The 19,855-nt window shown below is 40.3% G+C and overlaps 1 protein-coding gene across 2 annotated transcripts in view; it reads left to right on the top strand.

Moving 5' to 3' along the window:
• The first annotated feature begins 2,663 nt into the window (after positions 1-2,663).
• The window catches only part of LOC101161393 (cadherin-4), a 263,505-nt gene continuing 246,313 nt past the window's right edge, over positions 2,664-19,855 (top strand). Inside the window, exons 1-2 of one of the 2 annotated variants that reach the window (XM_020703448.2) lie at positions 2,664-2,959; positions 3,946-4,057. In XM_020703448.2, the coding sequence (XP_020559107.1) occupies positions 2,846-2,959; positions 3,946-4,057 (226 nt within the window). In that variant the 5' untranslated portion in view covers positions 2,664-2,845. The remainder of the gene's footprint in view (positions 2,960-3,945; positions 4,058-19,855) is intronic. The other variant, XM_004069077.4, reaches the window with a different exon arrangement.

Genomic DNA, 19,855 nt, shown 5'->3' with positions numbered 1-19,855 from the left:
GAGCTTCTCCCAACTGTCTTTGGCTGCATTTGTGAGACTCCAAGTTCTTCAGTCCATCTCAGGGCCATTTACACAGTCATATGCTTGCTCAAAAGTGGAACCTGACAGTCTTCCACGAACATGTCAAATGGTTTTTTATCTATTAATACTGGGTTTGAAGAGAATATCTGGGGGAACATGTTAACTGCACGCAGAAATGCCCCCAAGTTAGAGCCAAATCCTTCTTGTGTAAATACAAAACACCAAAACACCTTACTTCAGCATAGATTAGTGGAATTCATGGAGTCCTCATTGCAAGTTGCCCAGACCATTACACTTTCTCAGCCATGTTTGACTGTTGTTACAATGTCATTTTAATGAATAAAGTTATTATTTTGTATTGAAAATTCATTTCAAAATATTTTATTTTGTGAAACAAGCCAAAGACAAAGCACAGCACCGCCGTTTCAAAGTAAAAGTTTGAGGTTTACTGTCAAACAGTTGAAAGAGTGTTTTCCTCTCTGAAAACATGCCGCTCTCAGTGAACTCTGTCATTGTCTTAACCTTCTTCCTGCCCAAAATTTAGTCCCACAAGAGGAACTATAACATTATCTTTACAAGTCATTGTTTACTGTCCTCGACTTGAGTTTAAATCCATCTCACATGGTGGCTCTTACATTTTTTTAGGGTGTTGTAGCAGCGGAAAGTCTATTTGACATCTCTGACCTTAGATAAACCCACCTTCTGGACAAAAACTCCCACGGACGGAAAAGTTAGCTTTGCTTGAAATGCTTCCTGATTTTCACCTTTGTGTTTTATTACTAACTGTTGTGTTTAAAGGAAAGACAGAAATAAAGAAAAAATGTGAAATGAGAACGATTTTCTCCATCACTGAAGGAGTTAGTGCTGGTATTAAAGCTGCAGAGTGAATGGCAGTGACAGGGGCAGACTCTGGGCTCTGCTGATTGACACTGCTGCACTGTCATATTCTTTTTGATGGGATTAAATTGTCATGACCTCTTAGATATGGAAATAGAGGCACTGATCTGAGGGTTTGAAAATGTCAACATTATTGAACTGTTGCAGCCGTTAAAAGCACAGCGCAAATGTTTGCTGAAGAGTTTATTTCTGCATCCTAACAATGACTAAAGTTGAAATTTCGACAAAAATTAGAACAGCGAAACAGAATATAGAAAAAAAAGCTAGAAAATATTTTAAAATAACGTTTCATAGGAAATTCAGACATATTCTCCTTTTGATTTTAGGCTCAAAATGTACATTTCTTTCCAAAGGTTTAAACTTTTTCTTAAAATTTGAAACAAGCTCCTAACTTATTTTAGATGTTTTCTTTTCAAAGAAGTCTGCCTCATTTGTCAGAGTTTTAAGATTATAAGACTTTTGATTTTCTTTTTTCTTTCTTTTTTTTTTTTTTGCTTTAAAGACCCACTCGGATAAAAAAATGTGTTTTTGGTGTTTTTAACATCTTGTGGCATCCTTATCTGATGATAAGAGACATTTATCATTTATTTTTCAAATTATAGCAAATAAGGGTCAGACGAAAAACTTTGAAAAAATACATTTTTTGTAACAGAAAATATGGGCAAGTGGTGGTGGTGGTGTGTGTGGTGTGTGTGTGTGGGGGGGGGGGGGGGGGGGGCTGAAACTCCCTGCAAGATGTTTTCTAATGCGTCCACTTGTAGATCCATGTATGTCCTTATTTTCCTTGTCTGAGCTCCCTCTGCCTCCAATATTTCTCACCATTTTTGCTGCACTAGTAGTGTTAGGTTGGGTGTGTGAGGGGCGGTATAAGGGGGAGAGCATGTAAACGGAGAGCTCTCAGCGATGGGAGGAGAAGGTGGGTGGGGTTTACAACGATCTCATCCAAAACTCAGAGGTGAATTTCTAGTAAACTCCTGCTGCTCTGCAGAAACTATAGAAAACAACACAAGTTTTCGATCTTGGCTTAAAAGAAGGCATCATTATAATTAAAAGACCACTAGGGATGCTTTCAAAACAGTTCAAAAAATGAATGGAGTGGGTCTTTAGGAATTGAAACTGCCTTTTCCGAATTCCAATTTTTATTTCTACTTTGTTTTTTGAAGATTCTGCTCTTTTAAGGATTCTTGGCTTTGTAAAATTCTGATAATGTTTCTCCCAAAGTTCAAGTTAGAAGTCGGATTGATATTTGTATTCCAGTATTCTAAAAAAAAGTTTCGTTTTGTTCACCCAGGTTTGCTTGGGAAACAAATACTAACAGTGCATTGAAAAAGGGACAACACATATATTTCATCTTAGCAGAGCCAACACAAAGCTCAGTTTCTGGACCAAATGATCAGGAAATGGAAATTCGATTATCACACTGGCTTTCGATATTTCACTTTTTTATTAAGGTTTTATTCACCATCAAAGTCTGATGTGTCAGTCTTCTATAGAAAGAGGCAAAAAGTTAATACCCCTGCGCTCCTGCTATTCTGGATCAGGGCCAGTGAGGGTAAGTGGGGTGTGAAATAGACTCCAGTTAGCTGATGGACACACGAAAGGGCTCGGATGGTTGCTTTTCACTCACACAGCCAGAACCGCCTCTGCTCCATCTGAAGTCAAAATATGAATCTAAATAGACTGGAAAATGCATTTTCTGCGAAAAGATCCCTAAAGTGGCATCATCACGGTGCGCAGGCAGCGCGCACCGCCGTGCCTTGATCCATGCTGGGGTAGGAGGGGTTGTAGTGACGCTGTCATCCAATGGGCTCTGGCTGCTCGGGACCGAGCGCAGCGTCTCCGTGTCAGCAGCACTTTTGCGCCAGACAAGTAGGGACGTTCTCTAGCTGAGCAGCCAGGAAGAGGCACAGGAATTACTGAGGTGTTCATGACGAAGACGGCTTGTCTTTTCTTCATTGTTTCTCTTCTGACCGGCGGTTTCGCAGAGATGAACGTCAGCCGCGTCATCCTGGCGTGCAGCTTACTTACGGGCGCATCCTGGGTAAGAGATGAGTTTATTTCTTGTCTGTGCTGCTCTCCACGCTGGAAGTGCTGTACTGCTGTAGTGTTTACTTGATCTGTGCATGAGCTGCAGGAGCTCTCCAAAGTGGAGGCGCAGCGTCCTCTTTGCCTTATTGTGTTGCGCCATTGGTGGTAAAAAAAAAAAAAGATGCAGCGGAGCCTGAAGCTGCACAGTTTGTCCAAGAGTGGGTTTTTATCCCGGTCCAGCTGTAACAGAAAAAGTACCCAGAGCCTTAGCTTCCATCCTCTCCTCTAGCAGCTGCAGTGCTTTATTGCAGAGGACAGAGTAGTTTCTGCGCGTAATTCTGCTCCGTGAAGTCGCGCCTTGCTTTAGGCTGGAATTCAGCCGATTTCTTTGATCATCTCTCAGTTTGCTCAGTTTACAGTTCAGCCTGCTCCTCCTGTCTTCAGGCTGGTGCATTGAGGATAGAAATCCTCACTGTAGTGCTGATCTGCGGGGTTGGAGTCGTTTTACTCATAAGGAGAACTTACTGCAGTGAATCAGGTGGATCGCTGCAAGCGTTTCTCCCTCACACACCAGGCAGGAGCAGAGCATGCACAGAATGTCTCAACACATGCTTGCCTCTTGAACAGTCTTTCTCCACAATGCGGAGGACCTGTTTTCTCTCCCTTTTATAACGATTACAGTGCTGGCACAGCAGTGTTGATCAGGTTTGGATGATGATCATTAAGATAATGCATTCCATCTTTGTGCAGTACTTCAGCATGTCTCCTGAGACTTTGCAGTGATGCAGAGCAGGTGTCTTTAGTCCCAGATGTTGAGTTTGATGCTGTGAAACATGCGGCCTCGCGAAGTCAATCACTCACTGAGGTGCGGAAGACTGTGAGCTTCAGCATCTGCTTGGAAAAGCTGTGAGATCAGTGTGTGACACCAGATTAATTACAGCCTTTACCACTGCTTACCAGGCTTTATTTTTCCCATTTCCTTTCTTTTTTCCCCTTCAGGGGAGTAAGACAGGCCAACCCCCAAAGACTTCATGCAGACCAGGCTTCTCCCAGAACTTCTACACGGTGATTGTTTCTGGAGACGTGCTGCACGGCCAGAGCATCCTCAAAGGTGAGCCTGCTGCTGCCTGCTTGGCTTTATTAAGTGATGTTTTTTTTCTGTCACTACTCTGCTCTGATCTGTCCCCATCCCTACTGAGTGTGTGGAGGGAGACATATAATATGGCTCCATCACTCCAAAAAGGTCAGACTTGACGCTATTGTTGGTTGTGCAAAACCAAATTCCTGCGTGCAGAATGCGGATGGCTGGCCAGGATGTGACAGCAGGTGTGGGATGCATTCTGTTACAAAGCTGATGGATCAGCACCAAAATGATGTTAAGTGCAGTCAAAATGAACAATTTAGCTTTTGATTAACTTAGCAGTAAAAAAACAAATTTACATCCCTCCATCTGTGCTGCTTGAAGCCCAGAACTTTTATTTTTACTCACAGCGTTTTTCTCTGACGCATCTTTTAGCTTTTTCATTTTTCCAGTTTGATTTTTTTTCCAAGTTGGTTTTCTTCTGCTTCGTTTTTTGTTTTTAGTCTGTGGACTTCACAGGTTCTGCCACTTCCTCTGAATCTCATCTGTAAGAGACAGAGTGCATAAATGAGTGATGAAGAACACCTTGAATTGGTGTACTTTTGCTGACAGACTGCATTACTTTCACATCTTTAAAGCTGAGCACGATGAAGTTTCACCCTGGCTGAGGAGATGGGAGGGGAGTAGAGGGGAGGAGCATGCGGTTATAACACTTACTCCTTCGGAGTATTAAACATGAGAAGGACTTTGGTTTTTGCTGAAAGGGTCTTTAGTGTTTCCCTCTTCCTTCTCAGCTTTCTCTCGCTGCCGTTGTTCATGCGCCGCAGCTCAACAGCAGCACACATAAGGAAAGCTCTCCCCTGACACATTTGCCTTTATAGCCAAATATTTTTCCATTGTTTGTAAAAGACTGTTTGCCAGAAGGAAATAGCCTTTTTATTGCAATAGCTGTTTTGAGCCTTTTCTTACTCCAAGTGTTACAATTGAATTATTCTGGAGGTTGCTTTGTTATTAAAGAAGCTGACAAGGACAGTTCAGCTGGTTGGCAGGGGCAGAATTGCCCGAAGGGGCATTGGGCTTAAGGTTTGTTTTGGAAATAGGCTGAGGCCCCCTCACTGATCCAAGCAGTAAAAAGAGGGAGATGGATCCAGAGAAATGGCATACTGGATGTCTGGTCCTCGGGGAGGCAGCACCATCCTCCACATGCATCCATCCTAAAGTCTTAATTTAAAAAAAAAAAAGTTACAGCAAAGATGCATCAGATCTACCATGATCACACTACCTTTGCTTCCTGTTTATCCTGCTCTGTGTTAGAGTTAAGGTAAATCAATGGGAAAGCCGTGCTGTCCTCCCCCCTGGCTGTTTAGAGGGAAACGGGCTCCTGCAGCTTTAGCCCTTCTGCAATGATTAATGTGCTGAAGCTAATCTCATTGGAGGTCTGTTTTCTATAGTGGTACACAAAGCTGGATGAGGCTTTTAGTACTGACGCCACTGTATGTATAACCTGAAACTGTCAAAATGAATGGAGCATGAAAAGAGGTGGGATGGGTGGGGGGAATCTGGGAGGGGAGCTGCCGGACTGCTGCTGGCTGTGGCTGCTGTCTCCCTGGAGAGATGGACAGTGAGGGATGGGAGAAGGACCACAAAGCTGCGGTCCTGCAGATGCAAAGGGCGCTGTACTATTGTTTCCAGTCAACAGACTTACCTGAACTCTTTACCATGTTTCATGCTGAAGTGAAGACAACTGTTGCTTTGTTTCTATTTCTGTTTTTTGTGTGTAAAAGCTGTATGCTAAGTTAACCCAGTGACGCCTTCATTTATTTACAGCTACAAAAAAAAAGGAAGTCATTTATGTTTTTGCTTTCAAGTAGATGCTACATTAAGGTGATTTTGGAGCCAAAGCGGTTTGATGCATATTTGGATTATTAGGCGTCAAAGCAATTTAATGAAGCATTTTGAAAGAACTGTCCCTGCATGCTCCTGCTGGTCACACTGCTTCTCCGCTGTTAGCCACTGTGAGTGCTAAAACAGATGCTGGATAACACTTTTTGCTGTTGCTGACAAGCATACAAGACACAGTGAAGTAATTCAAAGGTTTAAAAGTGTTTTCTCCATGGTTCAGGTTTTTTTTTCCAAACCCTTTTATTTGCTCAGGCTGAAAACTTTAAATATGGGAACGTTTACACGGTGCTTTTGATGCTTCCATGGAGTTAGTTTGGGCCAATTATTGCTCTAAAAATCTGCACGTCTAGAAAACCATACGTTTTTTTTCACAATTGTGTTTTGTTCTCCAGCTTTTGAAGCTTAAGTTTTTCCTCTCTGGAATCCTTTGAAGAGAGAACTTTTAAGAATAAACTCGAACCATTTTAAGTGAAAACACACAGTAAAACCTGGATTGACGATGGTTCCAACATGACATCATGCATTTGGCGGTTACAGCCAGGGCTCAGCTCTAACAAGACTGCAGAAAAGCAGCATTAAACACAAGTGACTTACTCCACTGATTAAGACATCGCGACTTGCTATCACGTGGCAGGAATTTAAAAAACAACAACCAATTTTGACTCAAAGTAAGCAGAGAATCAATGAGGAAATCTCAAACCCCTTTGACCATTTTATGTTTAGAGTCAGGAAATTAGGAACTGGTTAGTGAAAATAATGTAATATCTGAAGAATTGTAAGTGTGATTTTGCAACATTTGAGCAAAAATAATCCAGTATGAATACCATTAAAACTTAGATTGAAATAACAGATTTTTGTGACTCTTATCAGCAGTTTTCTCAGAGAAGCAGGGCGGTTTCCATAACCTATAGAGTCATGCGAAGAAAGCATCGCTTTAAACATTTACACAAGTAGAAAAGTAGTAACTTTGTTGAACGTTTAAGACCCTCCAATGTCAGGCATGAAGCATCGCTGAATTACTTGATGTGTATGACCTTTGAGGTCTTTGGGCTGAGCTTTATATCACTCTTCTCACCAGCATAGCTCAGCTCAGTTTAAATCAGAAATACTGCAATAAATTCAGAAGGATGGGGGTTAAATTGTGGCAGTGGGCTGAGTCTGTTAATAAAAAGTCATTAGGTGAATGTAGCGAATCATTGTGGGTTTTATGCTGGCTGGAATGATCTCCTGCATTTGTTGGTGTTGCAGTAGATCCGAGGGGACTTCTGTCTGAAAACACCGTTGAATCAGCAGTGTGTGGTGCAGTGCTGTGTGTTTTGTTGTGGATCTTATGCAGCATTCCTCCCTTTTAATTAGCTTCAAATTCTCCAGACTGACCTCAAACAGAACTGGCTCCACCATCAGCTTGCTCAGTTTTGCTGCCCCAGTGGATTACTTCTTTTCAGTGTTGCGTTTCCGGGTCAGTCTGCCAGCTGAACAGCCGGGTGTCTGGAGCGGTCCTTTACTCCTGTCTTTTCATCTTGATCTTACATCTTCTACCGGCTCAGAATAACAAAAATCAGCGCAGCTTCTCTGGCAGAAAGAGGAGACCGAATTCAACTCTCAGTTCTGTTTCGTCTTCTAGAAGAGTTTGTAGTCGAAGCCTTGAACCCTTCAGGCCATTTGAGGACACTAACATAAAATTTAAGCTGCATTTAAAGGTTTAAAAGTTTGCTGTCGGGGAGCGTTCCTTCTTTGATCTTCTCCACCTTTTAGCTGCTTCCCCTATTTTCAAAAACTGCTTCGTATAAACACTGAGAACCGCTGGGATTCAGGATTTTAAAGTCCCACTCCGATATCTTTTGATCTATTTTAAAAGCGTTCCCAGTGGTCTCTTGATAATGTTTTTGCTGTTCTTAGACAAATAATAATAATAAAAAACCTGTGTTATAGTTTCAGAGTGGCAGGAGTTCATCAGAAATTCGCCTCTGAGTTGTGGGACCGTTAGTGCAGAGTAAGCCCGCCCCCCACATCCTGTCATCCATCTGTTTACCCTTCCACCCGCTAGCTTACAGCTCCTCACACCCCCAATCTACCGGTACGAGTGCGACAAAAATGGCGAACAATATTGGAGCCGTCCAGCCGTAAATTTTTGTGAGCCACATACCAGATCAGACAAGGAAAACGAAGACATACATGGATTTAATATAGTCGAAGATTGCCTTCAGATCTCTTGACTGCTGGCCTGCAGTTTTTGGGCTGTTTGGTGATGTATTGGTCAGCGCCCACACTTCACATCAAGAGGGGCCTGGTTGGGTTTCATCTGGGTACTCCGGTTTCGTTGTACAGTCCCAAATCAGGCTTTGTCAGTTAATTCCTGAATCTAACTGGGTCCTTTGTGATTGTATGACCCTAAAACAGACAGGCCACCATTTAAGGGTGTAGCCCACCTTTGCCCAATAAAAGCTCCAGCAATCCTGTGACCCCAAAAAGGATTCAGCAGGTTCTGAAGATAAATGGATGCACCAAAATGACCTGTCACTATCAGCAGTTTGTAATGAAACAGATAAATGACAACCTAAATCCGAGATGAGGGGCTGTCACCCCCATGGAATGCTCTTCTCTGAGGATAACTGAACAAAGGGTGGGCGGGGTCACTGACAGGTTGGTCCAGCTAGCCACAACTGTCATAAACAGCTAATGGTGACACATCATGAGGGGCGGGCGCAAAACCTTGGGAAGAAGACTGCAGGTCAGCGGTCAAAACATGTTAAGATAAAAAACATCTTCATTCTTCATTATAAGTATTTCCTTTGAGTTTATAGCAGAAAGTACATAAAACATAAAGTAACAATTTATGAGGGCTTTAAGTATGTTCCAGAGTGTGGCTGCTGATAAAAATGAACTGATTTGAAATCAAATCATGTGTATTTATCCTGGTATATCATTCCCGATGTTGGTAAAGTGAAACTCAAGCCCTAAAAGGTCATTTTGAAGTTGTAATGCAACATTCATTTGTCTATTTTCTCTCGCTTGATAGGTTAAAAGGGCTTTTATGGGTCTGTGGATGACCATGGAAGACCTTTATTTAACATGCAATCTGTGCTGAAAAGCTATGCAGAAGAAATCCTTCTATGCTGCATGGAAATGTTTGCCTAGGAGCCAGGTCACGTTTGGAGAGTAAGATTTGTGGCAGTAAGGCAGGAAGACCAACAACCAGCTCTGCAGTGAAGGACCATGCAGATCCCTGCTTGGAGAACAGCAGTCCTGAAAAGAAAATCCACTGATTGCACTGGCTGTGTAAATCACCCCCTCTCTCCAGGAGCCTGAACAGCCATGTAGGAGCACAGAAGGGAAAATGACACCTGATTTGAGATGAAATTGACTGCAGTTCAGTCATGATAGTGTTTCTTTAATGTTGCTGTCTACACATGTTGTGTGTGTTGCTGAGATGAGCTTTAACCCCTGAACTTAAGCACTTCTGCAGAAAGTGAACGCCATCGCCACATGATTAGGGAGCTTTATTTTGTTTTTGTTTTTTAACATTTTTACTGGGTTTAAAGACCCACTCCAGTGAAAACTGAGTTTTTCGGTAGTTTTAACATGTTTTTGTAGCATCTTTCTAATGATGGAGGACCTATATAAGAGCATTTAAGATTAAAATCACCTTTATGAGCATATCTTTATGCAAATCAAGATGAATAAGGAGCAGATTAAAAAAAAAAGGTTTTTGAAAAGCTCTTAGTTGTGACATGGAAACTTCAATAGGCGGGCTACAAGGTGGGGATGTAAACCAAAGGTTGATTGGGTATCAGTAGAGGCTTACTTCCACGCCAACAGTCCCACCTACAACTCAGTGGCAAGTTTCTAATGAACCACTGCTGCTCTGCAGAAACGTCCTGGAAAACAGCACAGATTTTTTGATTTTTGCCAAAAAACGGGGTAGTGGTGAATAAAAGACAACCGGGAACACTTTTTTAAAATATATCAAAAGATGATCAAAGTGGGAGTTTAAGTCTTTTTTTGTTCAAAATCCATCTTATAGAAATGTTTTTTTTCCGTCTTCGCTGGTCCTCATCTGTCCTCATCGTAAATCTTACAAACGGAATCAGCTTGATGAAAAAAATAATCCCCACTTTGATGTCCCTTCTAACTTCCTTCACCCTCATGCTTCTAATGTCAAAGCTGGTTTTGTGGCCCTTACAGGAGGGTGGGCTAGGGGGCCACTGCATTTGAATCTAAAAGATTTATTCCGGGACGACCCCACCGTCTTTAGCTGAACTCTCTCTGGTGGCTTTCCTCTTGTTTTATCCCATCACTCGAAGTTACAGGAACAAAATGACTTGTAACGTGACCTCAATTAGAGCGCAGCTGAAAAACCTGGCAGAGAGCCATATCTGCTTTAAAACAGCCAGCTTGGAGTTTACTGTGCTGTGGAGAACTTCTGACTCCTAACCGCCTATCTGAAGTGACAGAGCTTTCATAAGTATGTCCAGACCCAAGAAGCGCAAGCGTGTTTGGGGGGGATTATGTTACCAGGCATTTGATAAGCAGAATGCCGTTTTCCTTCTGACTCACGAACGTCTCTCTTGTCCTCCAGAGAGTCTTTCATCTCAGCAGCCAGGACCTGCAGTCTGTGTCGAGCTGATAGAATACAGGTACAGAAGATGAGCCACATCATTTCTCTTTATCTCGCCTGCCTTCTTACCAAGCTAGGCTACGCTCCTATATCCCTCAAACTCCCTACAACATCACATACATGCTGAGCCAATTCCATCAAGGAAGCAACCCAAGATATAGTACATTCCACTGCACAATGCTTTTTTATTTTGTTTTGTAGTCTTCTTTCTGCGCAGGTAGTAAGTGAAAATGGGGGTTTTGACAGATGGGAAACTGGCTGCCAACGGAAACATTATTGTCAGAGCTCCCATGTGGATTTTATTGTTTCTTGTGCCCTGATCTTGTCTTCTCTGTTCCCTCAGTAGGCTGCTTTCAGCTGAAGGCTGATGGTCAGCCTCTTAGTGTTTTACAGCAGCAAATGTGCTTTCTTACTTTCTTCTCTATAGCACTATAGCCACTGCATTTAGATGATGTAGAAAACATTGTCAGACAAATTGATGAGAGGCCTAGTTTTAGAATCATTGGAGAAGGATGGTGCTAAAAGGTATATTATAACAACATATATAAATAAAATGAAATGTAAAGCCTATTGTGTCTGAATTTATAAGATGGTCAATATTGTCTCTGTATTACTGTCACATTTTCTCCTTTTTTTTATCAATATACAAACTAATTGCATGATATTGAAATTCAGTAATACAATTAGTACTGCAATATTTGGTATGGTACAAAATGATATTTAAAACATAAACGTGTTTTACATTTGTGGTCACAAAAACAGCAGACTTTGAATAAATCAAAATAAAAGCAAAGCAGCATTCCATGACAAGAACACATTATTAATGTTTTTCATTGTTAAACTCTATTACCGCTAATACAATTTGTTTTTGCATTTTCAGTGATGTAGAAAGAACTTTGTTTGCTAAACTTATTCAAATGCAGAAAAAGCACTTACTGCAATAAAAATTGTTTTCTGCGCAAGAGTCATACAGGAGTTTAAAGCCTTTTTTTTAAATAAGATGTCAGCGAGTGCTGTGTTTTGCAGGTAATCAGCATTAGTCACATTATAACTCTCATTATTTGACTTCTGCAGCATTAAAAATACAATGCATGCAGCATTAAGGCTGTTTCTAATGTTTTTAAGAGCAGATGGCAGTAAGAGTCCACGTTCTAATTGTAAGTTTTTAGAAAGTCTTTCCTAAAACATCAGTATTAAGGTTTCCTGATGTCTTTGTCATTAAACAACAACTATCGTAATTCTCATACATGTGCCACTTTTTTTGTCTGCACATCTGAAAAATGTATAAGAAGAAAATTTCAACCAAAATTGTTGTCTTGATTGAAATGGGAGTTTGTTTCTCCCAAAAGTCCTTTCTGAGCTGGAACTCTGGTGTCCATCAAACAGGGATCTCTGGTCTGTCTGAAAACATGGTTTCTGATGAACCCTGGTGTTCCATAAAGCTGCAATTTTTTAATCATCTGTTTCAACTCGAATGACCAAACTTACAGGTATTTAGCCTGGTTCATTTTGCTGTTAAGATTGAGTGTCACTTCATGTGGGCACGCCTGTTGTTACCAATTGGGCAAACACAAACTTCCATCATCATCTCCTGCTGTTTTCTGTCCACCCGTCAGTAAATCCCGTCCACCCTGACTTGGGTCGGTTGGATTGCCAGTATGCCACCATAAGGGAAATGCCCTAAATGTGAAAAGATGGCACTTATGGAAATGCGCCATTATTGTGTGAACTCAGACAAAAGCAAACCAAGACGGCTCTTATCCAGAAAAGTTGTTGCTATATTTATTGGACGCGACTTTTGGCAATGTTTGGAACATGCTGTCATGCAACAAGCTGAAAGCAGGACACATTAAGAGCTGAACACGCTTGTGAGTTTTTTCTCATTGCCACTACAGTTTTTTTTAAAAGTGAATATAAATCACAATGTTGGAAGCATTTAGGACGAATAAACTAGTTTAATGAATTAGTGAACTTCTCTCTTTCCTTGTCTAAGCATGCTTCAGCTGCAAGAGGGGCAGAGTCGCCTGAGGCAGCCTCAGCTGTGTGTCAGGAAAAGTAAAAACACAATGTGGTGAGCATCAGTCTGTGGAACTCCTCAACAATTCCAGAAAAAGGATTTTGTCTTTTTTTCTGTCTGATGAATACCTCTTCTGGATGTGTGTTAAAATGTGAAAACAGAATAGTGGTTCAATTACAAACCTGACACACAGAATCTTTCCATCAGTATAGTTTGGAGCTGATTCAGTACTTTAAGGTCCCTTTAAAAAGCCTCAATTTATGTCAAATAACAACAGAGTGCTTTATTATCCAAAGCATTTTGTATATACTGTCGATTAATTCTGGTTGTGATTATGATGTTGAAGCGATTCGGAGAGGTACACGGCGCTCTGTCAAAATATAAGTGATGGAATTCAGACACAACTCTACCGTTACCATGAAAGCAGTTGACAAAGTCTGACTGACAGATTCGTCTCTGACTCTTTGGTCTCCCTTAACGCTCTTAACAGTTTGGTGGCGCCTCACACCATTTTATAAAATAGACAATTTATTGACGGTGCCCCCTATAATAATATTATGATAGGTCATTTGCCAATACAGATACAGTCATCTGTACTTTGTGGCCTTTTTGTATTGATGATGAAAATGTTGTTGGTGCTTTTTGGCTGACATTACAATTCACTTGCGTATATTCCACTGACCAATCATAAATGCTGTACCAAATGAAACTTTAAAACACATCTGGAATTTGTCAGTCAGTGTTGCAGTCATTTTCTGTCCACAAGTAATAAAACCTGCTCCGTTTTCATTCTGGAACAGCTGCATCAAGCCAACCGACTGCTGCCTGGACCTCACATTCTGCACCTCATGTGTCATGGTGAAACATGGCCCACATTATGTAACCGTAAATAGTATTTGTACTCACTAAGGTGACATTTTGCTCTTAATCTACATTTCCGGACACAATAAAGACAAGCTAATTGTGTTGTGACTTGGGACCTTCAAACAGAGTCCACTGCGATATAATCAGACCTCAGATTGCATCTGCAAGCGCTGGAAGCTGTGTGCTAAATTACAGAGGGAAGTAAAAGGGAAAAATATGCTCTAATAGAAGTCATTCCCAAGGACTTAACCAATGAGAAAGCTGGTTGGTTTGGATGAGGACCTAGTATTGTATTTTAAGAACTGCGAGAAGGCCAGTTTGGAGAAATAATTTTAAAGATGAATGTAAATTGATGTTTTATTATTTTGCAAAAAACTGCCTCCTAATCACAGTTTGGCCCCCCTCGTGGAGACTTTTCTTACATTCATAATGAAAGGAAGTTTTTTTAAGAAAAATAATTTCCCCTTCACCATAAAAGATTTGGTATTTTATGAATGTTGTTTGAATGTTTTACTGGAAACCATCTACAGCCAAACACCCTTTCTAACTCACAATCAGTGTGTTAGCACTTTGCTTTTCTGTGCACTTTAACCATTTTTGGCCTTTTTAAGATGCTGTTGGATTTTTCGTGCTGTAAAGAAACGAACCTTTTTGGCTACCTCTCATTCACCTTTAAGCTGCAGGTGTAGGTCTGTTCAGTACATTGGTTTTCTCACCTTCCTCTTTGCAAAATGTACATGAATCTGATTATCAGTTTTGTCTTTCGTCCGCTGTAATTATTCACTTTTAAACCATAATGGCCTTTTTGTTTTGTCATGACGAAATATGTCTCTGGTGCAGCATTCATGATGAACATTATAACCAAAAGCAATGCCACGTCACATTAATTATAATAATATCCTTATGAATTTGTGATTTGTGATCCAATTTAGGATGGTAGATAGGAGCAGAAACAGTGACACAGGTGACCAGTTACTTTCTCTTTTTGCAGCTCACAGGTTGACATCTTATGAGTCTTCTATAGGCTCCTGGTCTGTATGTTTTTGAATCTCTCACAACTTTCACATTATTTGTATACAACTCTCAGAAGCAGACAAAAAAAGAGTCAAGTGCTGCTCATACTCGTACGACCAAAAAAGTTTCCAGCATTAAACTCAGCTGAGGAGTTTGCGTTGGTTCTTCTTTTTCCTCCAGGCTCAGATAAATGGTCCAAAACCCGTGTTAGATTAATGGTTTTTTAAAATTGGTCAGAACCCTGTGTGGACCTGTGTTGACTCCTACAAAAGGATGACCTGTTTGGCAAGAACTCACACCGGCTTCAGCCCTTCCTCGACCCTGAATGTGATGAACTGGATGTGCAAAATGATTTAATGTTTACAGAGCAAAGAGCTATGGGAATCTCCACCTACCCCAGCTTTCTATTATGCTTCCTGATTCAGAGGCTCAATGTGACGTATCGCTTCTCACTTTGCTGATGAATTACACCCAAGCAGTTTGACCTTGTTCTGCCACTTTACCTCACATGTTCGCCGGCACTCGTATCCTCAGTGTGCGGTCCTAGAAGTGATGAGAATCATGGCCAAATCAAACTGATTTATGTCTGGCATGGCTCAGCCCATAGATCCTTCTAAGCTGCTGCTAAATGCATCTCCAGAGGCTAGTCTGTTCTGCAATGTACAGCCATTTTTTGAAACCACAGGGCTTTTGCTATTCCGTTGCCTTAATTGAAAGACTGTGCTGTCAAGTTGCCTTTGTTCTACAAACTCTAATATCAAAAAGGTCCCTCACCAGATAGGGGCTTGTGTTGTGCTTTGTCCTCTGGATTAATTCAGCTTGGAATCTGGGTTTGATCAGGGCGCCTGCAAGCACTCATTTTACCATATTCTCTAGTTTTAATGTTTAAACACACGGTTAGTCATTTATATTTAAACACAGTATATTATGCACATCGTGTGTGCATTACTGTGTGTGTAGGCAGCTGTAGGTTGTGCTCCACCCAAAGGGTGATTATCTTAAACGGAAAAAATTAAAGGATTACAAACCAGCCCGGTAATCCAGCTGTCAATCTCACGGCTCATTAGTACGCAAAGGAGAGGGATGAAGGAGAGGCTGAGATTCAGAGCACGCTGGGGAGCGGGTGGGGGGCGAGGGGTAAATGTTACCTGTTCGTGGTTGTGAGGGTGAAAACTGGCAGGGAGGAAGGTTTTCATTTTCTCTATTTACAAACATCCAATACGAACACAAAGATGCAGGCATCACTTCAGGGAATAAAGCGAAATTCCTTACAGATGGAAAAATCAGCATTTAACGAAAGTGTACATCTTGAACGACATGCAATTTAAAGAAAACATCCTCTTCACAATGTACAAAAATTAATGCAAAATTTCAAACCTTTTTTCTTTAAATTATAAAATGTAAACTTGTCATAAAGATTGTTTAATCTTTGCATAATTAATCAATGTCTTTGAAAGTTTGAAAGGAAGATGGACTGAAGAATCTGAGGAATTTGTTCAGCTGCAGCTCACATTTGGTAAATTTCATTTCAACTGTGTCCTAGAAATAACTCAGGTTTTATGATTTTGCCTAAAAACGGCAAAATTATAATTAAAAGACCACTGGGAATACTTTGAAAAATGGCTCAAAAGATGATTAGAATCAACCATTAAAAGTTATTATTATTATATTATTATTATTCCTCTTATTATGTTTTTTAATATTTCACTTTTTTTTGGCTGTTGATTGGTGAGCTACAGGTACCATTAAGTGAGACCACTATATGATAAGCAAGAATGTTCAAGCCTCAGTACAGTTGTTTTTTAACTAGAAAACTTTTGATCATCCATGAATTAAAAAAAAGTAAAATCTGTGTAGTGATCCCTTTTGTTGAGGGAGAGCAAAAGAGCAGATCTTCATTTCCTTTAGCATTCTGACCTGTTTTTCAGTTATAAAATAATCTTCCATCAGACATTGTTGATCTCACACTAGAGATGCTCGTCTGATCTGTGCTTTTCCTCACATTGTGTGGAGTTGTGGATTTAGTAATGTTTAGAGAGAGTTAGACTGTTTTATTTTTTAAGTTGATGTTTCCCCTGCTACTGTAGTGCCAGGTTCCTGCCAGCTTGATCTGCGCTGTGCAAAGTTACTGTTTTGTGCATAAACAAGCTTGAAACAGATTTTGTACCAATAATTAGTAGAGAAGAACGAAGTGGAGGGTTGTATCTGAATCTCTTTCAGAATGTATTTTCGTGCGTCTCACTGTAATTTTAATGGCACTAGCAAAAAGGTAGTTTGTATTTTAAAGTGTTTCCCATGTTTCTTAGTCAGTTTGATAAACTCTTGAGTTTGAGATAATCATTCAGCATTTTTGATTTCATTTTGGTGACATTTTGGTGGCTTTGCAGGACTGATGTGAAGGAAGTAAGAAAGTCCCTTTAAATCTGATTTGATGTGCTACCATGGCAACAGCTATCTAACATACACACAGGAGCACCTCATGTTCAGGACAACCGAGGAAGATCTGAAACCTTCCTAAAGAAGAGGAATAACTGAGAGCCAAATACAATAAGGAGAAACAAGGGCCCGGCGTTTTCCTACCGTAGGCCTTAGTTACAACTGCCCTTACAGGTGGATTCGAGCTGTCTGGAGCAGAAAATGGGCAAATCTAAATGGGGCAAGCAGGTGGCCAGCACAAAATATCAACCTGTAACCTTTAATAGCAAAAAACTTTCATGCACATATTTTGGGTGGCAACGCCACAAGCAACAGGTCATTTTGAACACTTAAACAACACACAAGGGTAAGTAAGCGTTAAGTAGATGAGATGCAGGCACATTGTACGGATTTTAAATTTTTTTTTAAACAAGGGGCCCATTAGCACTGTTCAAGTGAAAAGTGCACACTCCTTGTGCGCAGCCTAACTGTTAGAGTTTAGGAAATTTGGCAATCAGAGAGAAGTTTTCCTGGTGAAGGCGTCCTATGGGTACTTATGTATCATCTGCACATCCGTGTGCTCAGCATTTTGGCCAGTAAGGAGCCAGTACTCTCACCTCACCAATGACTAAAATGTGGCATAAAGGCACTGTAGCATCATCACTCATCAATTGCATGGAAATAAAGTTACCACCTGGTACGTTCCATTTTCATGATGTCCCATGAGGTGGTCATAAAAGCTTCAAGGGAACTGCAAGACACACCTGCCCTCCCCTTAAGATGCAGCCGCTCCTGTCCATGATCCTCCAGGGGCCTAGACCACCCAAAGACCCGTATGGGTCAACCCCCGGTATGGATGCATGTTACTAAGGCATGCATTGCCACAGCAGTTTGGGAAATGCAGCATTGTGTCTGACTATCTTTTATGTCCAAACATATCTCACTACCAACTTTTGAGTATAAATGTGAACTGAATGGAGAGAGACGGCGTCTGAAAGGCAGGCACAGAAATAGCTGTGCTTTTTAGCATGAAGTGGTGTCATCCATGTCCTTGCTGAAAGAGCAGACCTGGAGGCCTGTCTTCTGTTGGAGCAGCAGCATCAATGACTCAAAAAAGCTGAACAAGTTGATGAAGGCTGCTTATGTGCTCTGGAGCCCCTGCTAATCATTCTGCCATTATTAGTGTTACGAAAGGTGCACAGCATAACAGACAACCCTGCAGGCCCCATTTAACCTGTGGATCATTTAAAATAAATTCTGACCTCACATCAAGGATTCTGACAGCCATGTTGGAAGGAGTTTACTCAACCGTCCCGTTCATTTGGGGAAAAGTGTAACCAGGAGGCAAAGTGTAAAATCAGAGTTTTTTTGGGTCCACTCTGCCATTTATGACCCTGACCTCATCTGTCTCTTTTTCAACGTTGCTTGTTCTAATTGATGCTTACATTGTACTGCAGTCCATCATTTGTCATTTAACACATTACTCTAGCAAGGATTCCATCTGCTTAATTCCTAACGAGACAATAATTTTCCAATTATAAAAACACCTATGGGATCTGTTTGTGACATTTTAACTTGTTTTTAAATGTTCTAGAATGATGTCCAACTAATTGTTTAACCACTTGTGGTATTTCTGTAAAGTTTTATCTCTAGTTAATACAGGATAAGGACTAAAGGCTTGTCCAGTCAATTAAATGGAACCACATTTGTTCAATGTAAAGGCTTTTTTCAATGATTCTACTTTAAATTCAAATGCATCATTCTTAGTTTGTAAAACTTCACTCCTTTTAGTCTCTAAGAAGTGGTTCATTTAACAATAATGCTGTGTGGGGATGGGTATCGTTAAGGTTTTAACGGTACTACTACTCTTATTGATACTGCTTATCGATCCTGTATTTTAACAATACTCTTTTCGATACTTTTTGAGGATGAAAAATAAATAAATAACAAATTAAGAACACAAAGTGTTTTATTTCCTCATTATGCAACAACATTGTTTTTTTAACAAAACATTTTACTTTATACATGATAATGTTACAATACAAACTTGGAATGTACATGGATATGCTAGACCAGGGGCCGGCAACCTGTACGTCACAAAGAGCCATTTGGATCAGTTTCCCACTGAGATGAAAGCACAGGTGTGTTAAAAAAATGGTTTTGCCGATATATTGTGATAATTAATTTGCCAATACTTGTATTGATTAAAAATTCTGTCAGGATATTTATTTAATTATTTAATTAAATTGTTTTTATTCCTCATGTGTGTAATGTTTCCTTTGATCTTTTGTCCATCTTCCACAACCTTGAACAGACTTTTCTGTATGTCAAACAGCCAGAGTTAAGATGAATGAGATGATGGAAACCAATTCACTTTGATACAGACTCCTGTCTATTTATTTATTTATTTATTTAATCCAGTGAACCCAATCAATCATATTAATTTTATGGATGACAACTATTTTTTTTATTAGGAAGCAGCTGTTACCGTTAGTTTGTTGCGGGTCTGAAATCATAAGCGCTGAGTAATGCACTTATTTGTATATTTCTGTACTTTATTTTTAATTGTAAGTGACACACAATTCTTTGTTTTTCCAAGTGCTACAAGTAAATGCACAAGATTTCTGCACAGGTTTTCTGCAACATGCGTTTAGCCTAAAATCAACAATAAACTTTTCTTTCTTCAGCTTCATGTCCTTAGCACTGTCTTTTCTATTTTTCTACAAAGTGTTTAGCGACTGGTAATTTTGACTGAGTCGGGCCACGATTTCACAACAAAGTTCAGTTTTGAGCACAGCTTGAACTGTTTTGAGGTGAAAGTTTGGTTTTGCTAGAACAGTCTGAGGTTTTGTGACTGTAGCTTGAAAACTATTGTGTTCACAGTTTAGAGAAAAGGAGACCAGCTTTCTTAAAAATCTAGAAAAACTAAGTCCTCATTGTCTGACCCACTCAGAGACAACATGGTGAAGTGCAATAAATGTGAATCTGAATACTAATT

The sequence above is a fragment of the Oryzias latipes genome, chromosome 5, assembly GCF_002234675.1.
Source record: "Oryzias latipes chromosome 5, ASM223467v1".
Classification (NCBI taxonomy): Eukaryota; Metazoa; Chordata; class Actinopteri; order Beloniformes; family Adrianichthyidae; genus Oryzias; species Oryzias latipes.
Note: the sequence above shows the minus strand (reverse complement) of the source record. Positions and strands in the feature narration are given on the sequence as shown.